General features: G+C 43.0%; 1 protein-coding gene across 2 annotated transcripts; it reads right to left on the reverse strand.

The window, feature by feature from the left end:
• Nucleotides 1-4,059: 4,059 nt before the first annotated feature.
• Nucleotides 4,060-10,843, reverse strand: LOC118914151 (transmembrane protein 14C). 2 transcript variants are annotated; one of them, XM_036888714.2, is made up of 6 exons: nucleotides 10,717-10,843; nucleotides 9,606-9,673; nucleotides 9,207-9,283; nucleotides 8,292-8,393; nucleotides 5,496-5,583; nucleotides 4,060-4,577 (listed from the first exon to the last, which is right to left on the reverse strand). In XM_036888714.2, the coding sequence occupies exons 2-6, from the start codon at nucleotides 9,626-9,628 to the stop codon at nucleotides 4,523-4,525; spliced, it is 345 nt and encodes a 114-aa protein (XP_036744609.1). In that variant the 5' UTR covers nucleotides 9,629-9,673; nucleotides 10,717-10,843; the 3' UTR covers nucleotides 4,060-4,522. The 2 variants fall into 2 exon arrangements, with proteins under 2 accessions (XP_036744609.1, XP_036744610.1); XM_036888715.2 differs by having other exon boundaries at nucleotides 10,723-10,807.
• Between the last annotated feature and the right edge of the window lie 10 nt (nucleotides 10,844-10,853).

Here is a 10,853-nt window from a genome sequence, read left to right on the forward strand (position 1 = left end):
CGGGGTTTCTAATTCTTGCCCAGCCGCTGTGGATTTTGGCTCCGCGGTTGCTGTGGGCGTGGCCAGCCTCGGGCTGCTTCTCCAATATGGCAGAGCTGCGTAGGAGGAGGAACGGGTGGGAGGCCGTTTATCTCCATGAGGAGCCTCGGAGCTGTGCTGCCGCCCAGAGGGTTAGGGCACCCGGAGTTCCCAGTGATTCCCAGCTGCTGGGCTAAGTGTCCCAGGACGTTTCCGTCCAGCTGTGGGGTCCCTGTCCCTTTAAGACTTTCAAAAAGCACTCGCTTTTCTTTGTCCCAGGGGTGCCAGCTGCGGAGACCCGCTCACAGGTCTTACTGCCCTGTTTCCCTAGTATCCAGGGCCCCGTGCATGCACTGTGTCTGCGCTCTGGCCCAGATGGCTGGGGCTGGGTGTTCAGCAGTCCTGGGCTCCGTCTCCCTCCCTCTCTGACTCCTCTCCTCCCGCCGGGAGCTGGGGTGAGGGGTGCTCGGGTCCCGCCGGGCTGGGGCTTGTATCTTACCCCCTTCGCGATGCGCTGGGTTCTCGCGGGTGTAGATGTAGTCTGGCTGTTGTGCTGTGTTTTCTGGTCTTTTAGGAATAGTTGTATTTTCAAAAATATATATGGTTTTGGGAGGAGATTTCCGCTGCTCTACTCACGCCGCCATCTTGGTTCTCCCACTATCTTTTTATTGTCTCTTATTTCTCCTTTTCCAAAATGCCATATAAGTGGAATCATGTAGTATGTAAAGTCTACAGATTGGTTTTTCACTTAGCAATGTACATTTTAGTTTCCTCCATTATTTTCTTGGCATATCACTTCTGGAGGCAGACATTAAATAAACACACACAATTGTATATTTACAAATTATGGTCAGTATTATTAAGAAAAAGAGCAGGATGTTATATATATAGAGAGAGTGACTAAAGGAGGGATATAAATGCAGTGAGAGACGACTCAATGGTTTTAAGTCTAGGAGTCTAATTATACTTGATAAATATTTCTGTCTGCTGGGTAGAGAAATGAATTGTTTGGCCAAAGAATGAAAACAAAGAGTCCTGTTAAAGACTGAAAGATGAAGGTTGGACTTGGGTATTAGCAATGGCATGACAGAGAACTGATTAAGGCTGATAGAAAGCTACTGGTTTTTGGTGTTAATCTTGTTTCTGGCTTCTTAACAGAACTCTCTTATTAGTTCTAGTATGTTTCTAGTTGCTTGTCTTGAATTTCTAGACAGATGATTATATCAGATACTTAACAGTGTTTCTTTCCTTTTCCACTATTAGTTTACAACTCATTTATTTCTCATTTATTACCCTGTCTAGAATAATGTTTCTAGAACAATGTTGAATCTTGTCAGTAATAGCAAACATCCTCTTATTACTAAGTTTAACATAAAGCCATAGGACTAATGGGTAGCTAACAAAAACCTACAGTAGGTAATATGCTTGAGTGAATCAACAGAAGCATTTACATTAATGTCAGAAATTCACTTTGTTCAGATTGATAATTATAAAATATGTATGAAGATGTTCCCATTCACAATAATAACAAAACTATAAAATGTCAGGCAATAATTTTAATGGAAATACAAAGAACTAAATGAATGAAACTCTAAGTATTGTTTTAAGAACATTTTTAAAAAACTAAAAGAAGTGATGTAAAATGCACCTGGATTGAAGAGTAAATGATTTTAAAGCTTTTAATTCCTCACAAATTTACCTATAATTCTATGCAATCATAATCAAATCCCAAGTAAATTTAAAAATTAAAAGGTTATTTCTAGACTTGCCTGGGAAAATAAATATGTCAAGAAAAATACGAAAAAAATGACAAACTTGCCCTACCAAATATCAAAACATAGTACAAATCCATGGTGATGAACAATTTGGCACTGAGACAGAAGATAAGTAGATCTACAGTAAAGACTAGAAGACCCAAAATCCGTCCCAAGTATGGAAATTCAGTACACAGTAAAGATGGCATTTCAAAGCAATGGGGAAAGGATATACCTCTCAACAAACAATATTGAAGGTAATGTTATTTTTTGGAGAAAATAACTCACTAAGATCCCTAAGTTGTACCACCACACAAAAATAAATTCTAAAGACAGTAAGAATAGAAATCTAAGAAATAAAACTATTAAAGTATTGAAAGAAAATAAGAGATTCTCTTCTTACACTTTTGAAGTGTGAAATGCTTTCTACAAAATCTGAATGCTTTAAAGAAAATGGGATAAATCTGACTTCATATAAAATTTTAATTTCTAAATGACCAAAAAATAAATCAGAAGACAAGTAATAAATTGGAGGAAAATACTTTCAATATAACAATTTGTTTTTAACTATACAGAGCCACAACACAGAAAACAAAAACCAAAAATGTGGACAGAATATGTGGAAGAATAGTTCATACAAAAAAATGTATCACTGGTCAATAAATATATGAGAAGATGCTTAATAACTCATAATAATTAAAACAATCTGATATTTTTGGCTTACATCAGTGGTTAGCAAACTATGGCCAGTGAGCCAAGTATGGTCCATTGTACCTGTTTTTGTGCAGCCAGCAAGAATGATGAAAAAATAAAAAGAATGAAGTCAGAAAAATCAAAATAAGCTTACTATTTCATGATACGTGAAAACCATAGGAAATTCAAATTTCAGGGTCCATAGAGTTTTGTTAGAACACAGCCATGCTTACCTGTTTATGTGATTACTATGTGAGTTACTCTTCACTGGCAAAGCTGAGTAGCTATGACTGAGACAGTGCGGCCCACAAAACCTAAAAATATTTACCATCTGGCCATTTACAGAGAAAGTGGCAGAGTCCTAGCTTAATTTGTCAAAGATCAAAAGTCTGATGAAACACAATGCTAGCAAAGGTGGGAAATAAAATCTCTCAGCCACTGTTGGTGGGAGTGTAAATCAGTGCAACACCTCTGAGGACAACTAAAATTTCAAATGCTTTTCTGCTTTGACTCAGCTTTTAGGGATGTAACCTAAAGATTCATTTGTACATTGATTTTCTTGTCCATTCTTCTTTAGACTGTTACAGGATTCATGTTCCAGAGGATCTTGATAATCTGATTCACCAGGGCATGAAATCATGGCACATACCAATGAACTGTTTGGAAATGGATTTGTCTTTACTACCTAAGCCATGAATTTAGTATAACTACATGGTAAAAGGTGATGACTACATGACTATGCAAGAAACTATGGAGCAATTTCTTTAATCAAAGTATGTGCAAGTATGAGACATCAAGCACCAACTTTTTCTGACCTATCAGTAGCTATTATTAACAGTAGTATGTGAGAAAAAACCTGAGGTCTCAGCAGACCAAAGCGTACTGAGTCAGTGCTTTGATGCAGCTGACCGAGTCTTATTTTGGTCCTGGCTGCACTAACAGAAATGCATGGTCTAGAATACGATACTCTGGTCAAACCCCCCATGTGCAGAGCTCTGCGCATTATGCATTAAGAAGCAGCCCTGGCAGACATGTCACATGAGTTTCAGGCCCCTGTGTCACATGAAACAAGGATGAGAAAACTAGGATTCCTTTCAGGGAGCTTAAGCAAATACATAAAAATTGATTTTTAAGTACCTGAATTATACTATAAATCCAACCAGTACCAGTTAGAATGGAGGTAAACAGCAAATATCCCTTTTCTTTTTAAAAAGGGGAAACTAAAGAGAAAAATCAAAGTCAGAAATGCCAGTATCTAGTTAAATGTGCCCAATGTAGAGATCAAACTGGGTAATTCAAATTCTAGACAGGTCTTTTAGTTTCACATTTATAGGTTAACTAGTTAACCACAATTTCATTTTTTCTTTTTGGTTACATAGTCCTAATCGTAGAAACCCTCACTACAGATCTTTGTTAAAACAAGCTTTCCTACAGTGTATAATGTCATAACAACTTCCCTTGGTCCTTAAGTAATTCACAATGGGTAATGATGTTGTTAAAGCATCAACAAAACACTTCCATGTCCCTATATTTTCCTGCTATTCACGTCTACAATAGTTCTAGATAGCTCTGGTAACGAAGACACCATAGAAAATATTTTTTATAGTAAACTTTATTTTCAGTAATATTTAGAGTAATTTCAAAGCAGGTCTGTGCTCTAAGATGAGCAAAACAACAGATATCCTAAATCTGATAAGAGAGATTTTTTTCCCCTTGTTTCTCTGGGTTGGGCTTTGGGTTTCAGGCCCCCAGTGTTGATACCTAATATTCTACCCCTTGAGATTTACCCATAGATACAGAAAAAAGACATAACATCAACATACAATTGTCAAACTGTATGAGGGCATAATAATAATCTCTTGTGTTACACACTACCCACCTCTTCACGGCTGTGATGACAATGACTGATTTTTTTCCTTGCATTTTGACATTAAATCGGTGTCATTTTGTTTTTAAGTAAAATGTCAGAATGTGTGAAAATGCTGCACTTATTTCTCTTAGTACATTAAAAGCAGTGGAAGTTTAAATCTTCACAGGTCCAAGCTGGGACATGCCTACTACTGATGGGGTTTATTCAACATACTAATTCCAAGTTTGGCAACCATCAGCAAACTGTTCAAAAGAAACACATAAACAAAAACATCAGGTAAAGGACAAAAGAAGCACTCAAGCACTAAAAATTTTTAAGAGACTTGGACCTGGCAGGTCCTTCCCACTGCACGGTGAGGAGGTACCAGGGCCAAGCAAGTAAAGGTGGACCTTCCATCCTGGGAAGTGCCCAAGAAAAAGCACGAGCAGTCATGCACTGAGGCCTTATAAGTACACGTGTGGAGTTCCTAATCTAACTGCCAAGAGTTTAAAGAGATGAGAGAACCGAAGGCTGGGGAGACCAATGCCTTTCCGCAGTCACCGGGATAGGTAATGGCAGATATTCAGTCTCCCGGCTTACTGCTCTTGACCTTGGTCTACCACCAACTATAAGGCATCATGCTTCACAGCATCATAACTATGATGACAGTTAGATCAATAACCTTCCAAAAGAGATTTTTTTAAACTCTGCCTTCAGGGTATCTTTATTATACTTAAGGACTACATTTTAAAAATCCATCCGGTTTGGAGTTTATAATCAAAGCTAATCAGAAGGCAGGATTCAACCAAAATTCTCTTTTAGTACAATTTTCAATAATAAAGGATACCCATACAACTAAGGATCATGGAACCCCTGCTCCACGTCACGCAGCTGCGGTCGTGGCTTTGCACGAAGCTGCTTCCACTGCAGGGAGGAACCAGGGTAGACAAGCCGACGAATGTTCAAGAACAACCTCTCCACAGGGAATGAATATACTTATTTCATTTTGACATTAAATCAGCTACTGTTTTTGCACTTTATCTGTACATATGTTAAATCATTTCGGCTGATACCCAGCATCCGGTATACTGAAACAAGTAAATTTTTTGAATGTACAAAGTATTTTGGGCATTTAACTAAATTTCACACTGGTGAAGAAGAATAGCAATGGTGAAAAGTACCTGGCACCTGCAATTAAGCCTGCAGGCATGAATTTTCCAGAGTGGTAGAATCTCATTCCCATAATGCCAGCCAAGGTTCCAGATGTAGCTGACGGGAAAGACGAAGAGGCAAAGATCACTATGTTTTATATGTGAGAGAACTAAGAAGTGACCAAAGGCCCACCCATCTTTCAAGGGCCAGACCCCATCTCATCCCATCTCCTTCCCCAGGCTGGGGGAGCCTTGTGACCTACAGGACTAAATACAAAGGCTGGAACACCAAGCCCTCAGTCCAGGCCCAGCCTGCCTTTCTAGTCTCTTCTTACCACTCTTCAGCCATAGTTTTTTCCCTGTTCCTTGCCAATGCTATGGCCCTGTAAAACCTCCCACTCAACAGCTGTTAAAATACCGACTGTATGCCCCTAACTGTACTAGGTGCTGGAGAATAAGACTGCCATCAAAGGTCTTTGCTCTAATAATGTTTGCAGTTTAACAGGGCAGACTTGAAAGACTTACAAATAAAAACCTACACCAAAGGTATAATTTGTGATTAATGCAAATAACATAAATAGGGGAGCCAGTCTATTCAGGGAGATCATGAAAGGACTTGCTGAGGAAGTGAAGATCGAGCCAAGGTGTGCAGAGCAGGAGTCAATGAGCTAAAGGGGAAGGAAAGCGCCTTCCAAGCGGAGCGACAGGATATGCAGAGCCCCGTGGTGTGCGGGAACTGCAAGACCCCTGTGGCACAGACCCAGGGTGTGGCAACGGAGGAGGAGGGCTCACACCACACAGACCCTGGAAGGCCTCATTAGGGGCTGTGGTTTTCATCTCAAGAGCAGTGAGGAGCCATTAAAGGATGTTAAGCAGAGGGATTCATGAACAGTTATACTCTAAAAATAATTCCAGCTTTACCAAGGAGAACAAACTTCAGCGAAACCAGAGAATGTGTAGGGATACCAATTAAGAAACTCCTTCAGGAATGCAGGCAAGGGAGTGCATGACTGGGATGAGGATGGAGGCCGTGGAGAGAGATGAAACGATTTAGGGTATGTGCTGGAAGGACTGCCGATAGGACTTGCTAATGAATTAGCCAAGAGGGACGGAGGAGAGGAATCAAGACCCAGACTGGGGGGAAACCACCAGAAGACCAAATGTACGTGAGCACAGGAGGTCAGGTTTGGGCAGACGCCTTGAGATGTTTAAAGGATTTCAAGCAGACAACTGTGTTTCCAAGAGTAAAGTTTGGAGGAGAGATACACTTGTCAGTCATTCCTGTAAGGCTGCTTAACTGAAGGCCTGGGCTTCAATGACACTGTCAAGTGAGAGGGCAGACAGACAGTACGAGCCAGGCCTTAAGAACTTTAAGATTCAATGCCCAACAATGAGGATGGGTCAACAAAAGAGAATGAGAAAATAAAAAGGAAAACCGGAGAGTGAAAAGTGGACAATGCTGAGAACAGCTAAAGAGTCAAAAAAAAGGAGAACTACAAAAATGTACACTGGCTTTGAAAAACATGGGTGACTGCCAGCCTCAGGGTGGGGGGGTGGGGGCTGTTTCCATGGACATGGGGGACAGAATGGAGACTGAAGTTGGCTGTGAATGAGAGGTAAAGAAATGAAGACAGAGTATAACAGGTTTTTTTAAGAGAAGTTTCTGAAGGGGAAGAGGAAGGCAACCGTGTGCTGGTCACAGGAAATCTTTTTTTTTTTCAATGGGTGAGATGAGCCCATCTGGACATTAGTGGGAGGGACCCATCAGAACACAAGAGGTGGCACTGCTGATAGAGTAAAGCCCCAAGAAGGCAGGGAGGAGAGACTCAGAGCCTGGGTGGAGCCAAACAGGACAAGGGAAGGCCTGCAGGCTGGCGGCAGGCAGGAGCCCCATGATGGCTGCCGTTTTCTCTTTGAGCAAGCAGTGAGGTCGTCTGCTCAGTGAGGGGAGTAGAATCAGAAAAGGAAAAAAGAGGTCTGAGAGTCATTCAGGAGCTTGAGGGAGGGAGCTGTTAGGCAGAGCTAAGGGACGGCACTTCCTCCTCCCCCATCCCCCAGCACACCCCACATCAGCCATTGCTGGCCTCCCTCCCCAGCCCACATGGACTTGCAGGAGCCACTCTGCTATCATGTTTGCTCTCCCCACCACACCGAAGGCCAGAACGGAAAGGCCATGAGTAGGTCTGCTCATCCTGTGGGTCTGTGGAGACAGTGAGATGCCCATACTCCTTGCAGCGTCTGGCACCTGGCTGGGGCTCAATAGAAAAGCACCAAGGCCACCCTGGTAAGAAGTATCCTCATTTCCCCGAGCTGCTCACTGCCTGTGCTGCTCCCACAGCATTTCAGCAGCCCCCCAGAGTCGCTTTTTATGTCAACTAAGGTGACAGCTCCTCGAAGGACAGGCCTATGTCTTACATATTTAGCTTACTGCTGAAGGCCTAACAAATGATTTTCAAATGGGAAAAATGCAGTATTGATGCAAACCTAGGCCAGACGTGTGATCCTTCAGGCATGCTCAAGCACCCCTGCTTCAGCGGGCAATCACAATGGCTAAGAGACATATACTTGCCTTGTACAAGTTTAATACTAATTTCTCTGGTTAAATCTAAACTGATAAGGTATGAAAACCTTCCCATATTCTGTACATAGAAGATAAAGAGAAACCAGCACACCCCTTGCCACCCCCCTCTTCCCCTAGTTTAAAACTTCCCTGGACTTGGCAGTAGTAGTGAAGCTGCCTTCATGTGAAGAACCTGCCACATTCCCCCTCCTGGCAGGGTATTCTGGACACACAACTGCACCAGGCCGACAGTGAAGCTCACATACCTAGGAAAACCCAAATGTTCCTGGGATCCTGAGACAGCTGGTAAGCGCCCAGGCCTGCTAAACCACCGAAGAGGAGCCCAGCAGCCAGGGACGGGACGCTACCTGGAGGGAAGCAAACACACTCTTGCATTATCATGTCAGACACTCAGTTCATTAACAGAATCAACCAGACTTCCCATCCCTGCGCAGGAAAACAGCAAAGAGAACTTCTCTTGACACAGTTCATAACAAAGGAGTTCTCGAGCACAGACATCTTACGGAATTTGCTGTTTTCCCATAGAAGTCATAACACATCGTTCCTCTCCCCTCTAATAGGCAGGAGAAAAGAAGGCCTCCTAACCAAGCCTGATTAACCCACCAAGGGCTGGAACTGTCCATGGGCAGGACTTCAGGCAACTCCCAAAGGAAAGGGAAGTAGGGCCAGTGACTTAAAAAACATGTGCTGAATAAGAATTCTGGTATATGTGCTGGGTGGGGATGCAGGCAAGGAAAGAAGATAGAAACAAGCATGTTCACTGATACACCCATGCCTAGTTTAAGGAGGAGCCTTTAAAAAATGAGTTTCTGAAGACAAGAGCTTTCCTCCTACTTGAAGAGCACATAGATGGCACTGGGGTCAAGGATGAGGTATGGCAGTCAATGATAATAACAGTCTAGTACTCCATGCCCAGCACCTTTAGATAAAGAGGCAAAAACAAGTGACTGTACAAGAAGCCTGGCTTATCCCAGCCAGATAACAAAAAGGCAAGTGCAGGAGGAGCTTCTGGACTGACAATAAGCCTGCACTTGAGCTAGAGGGCCTAGAGCAAACCTGAGTCAAACGAGATTTTGTTTTTTTAGGGGGGCGTTTGGGGATCCTGGAGACTCCCTCTTCACCATGAAGATCTGAAGAGGTTAAGTAACTACAAACCATACCAGCTTTTGCATAGCCAATGATCCCACCAGAAGCAACCAGAGCTGCATAGCCAAAGCCGATCCAGTGTAAAGGCACTCTGAAAATGAAAGAAGAAAGCAAGTGCCAACAAGGTTTAAAAAACAAAACAAAACCATATAATCACAGGATGGGACTAAAATGTCATTATTCCAGAACATTCCTATCACCATAGAAATAAAAATAAATCCCAGAGAAGTTAGATGACTTGCCTAGAGTCAGTGGCAGAGCTGGGACTCAAACCCAGGTCCCTAGCCTACATTTCCAACCACCTATACCCCATGCTGCCCAGGAGTCTACTTGGAGGGCTCTTTTCAGATGAGGAGAGACACTGGTTTTGAGAAGCTCCTGGCTATTCCACTCCAATTCACTGTGCCACTTACAGGGGGCCCGAGTCCTTCTGCATCGTTCTTTCACTCCGTGCACACAGAAGACCACACCAGCTCTGCACCTGCGGAGGAGAAGCTGGATCAGCGGTGACTGACAGCACAGCTCTCTAGCAGTCAGGAAGTGGGTCCAAGTTCCAGCTCCACCCCTTAGTAGGTAAGAAGTTAAGGGGCAAGCTACCCAACCTGCCTAAGCCTCACCTCACTATACCATGAGGATAACAAGGGTACAAATTTCCTACGGCTATAGCGAGCATTTAAATGGGTAGCACGTAAATGTGCTTAGCACAGAGTAAATGCTAAACAGATACCAACTATTTGGTAATAACCCTAATGTTAGTAACACAGGCCACAGTAACCGAGCAAAATTCACTGACCAGCTCTGTACAGGTAGTGAGTTCACCTTTCATCACCTAACCAAGATGTTAGTGTATCAGAATGCAAAAATCTCCCGTGTCCTTAATTCAACTGTTTCAACTGCCCCCTTTAGTTGGGAGGCGTGCTGCTTTTCCCCCTGCTCTAAGAATCATTTCAACATTCAAACTCTGAAAAACTTTCAGACAGCTACTTTTGCATTCAAACCATTGTTCTTTTCGGATTGGGGGCGGCACGGGGGCGGGAAGTGCAGGCAAGGAGGATAAAATATATTAAAACCCCAATCATAATTACGTGGGACACCACACCCTTAGCAAACCAGGGTGTTAACTCCTATTTTCTTCGAAAAAATGCGTTTGTTACCAGTGAGGCTAAGCTTGAAAGCAATACACACGTCTTTTAAGTGTAGGTTAAAAAAGGGGAGGGACACCCTGGAATCGTGCCAATCATTAACTAGAAGTAGCACTAAGTTACCAAGATTTTTAAGGAGATAGAACAACCAAACCTGCAGGAAACTTATCAACACGACGCTACATTGGTTATGGATCTGCCTCGAAAGCACACGGATGCCATAGGGTTCACGTATTGTAAGAAAGCAGAAAATGCGAGACCACAAAAGCAACTACGACGCAGCCAAACTGAATCTTGAGATCGAAGAGCATGAGGCTGCACAGCCTCGCACATAATTGCAAAAAGTCAAAAGGTATCAATAAAAGTAATCATTCCTAAGTACCCGAACCGCTTTCCAGAGGTCTGCACCGGTGGACAACTGCACGCAGGCCGCGAACCCGGGATATGCTGTCCAGCCGGAAATGCGGTGGCACGCACTCTGCGTCCCGAGGGTCGGGCGGGGCGTAGGATGGGGAGGGG

Source organism: Manis pentadactyla, chromosome 16, assembly GCF_030020395.1.
Source record: "Manis pentadactyla isolate mManPen7 chromosome 16, mManPen7.hap1, whole genome shotgun sequence".
In the NCBI taxonomy this organism is placed as follows: domain Eukaryota; kingdom Metazoa; phylum Chordata; class Mammalia; order Pholidota; family Manidae; genus Manis; species Manis pentadactyla.

Excerpts from the sequence above, each read along its gene's own strand:
- LOC118914151 (XM_036888714.2), bottom strand. The coding sequence starts at position 9,628 with ATGCAGAAGGACTCGGGCCCCCT. Across the intron at positions 8,394-9,206 it reads CATTGGCTATGCAAAAGCTG|GTAGCGTCCCGTCCCTGGCT; the intron begins GTATGGTTTGTA and ends GCTTCCCTCCAG. Across the intron at positions 4,578-5,495 it reads GGCTTAATTGCAGGTGCCAG|TTTGCTGATGGTTGCCAAAC; the intron begins GTACTTTTCACC and ends TCTTTTGAACAG.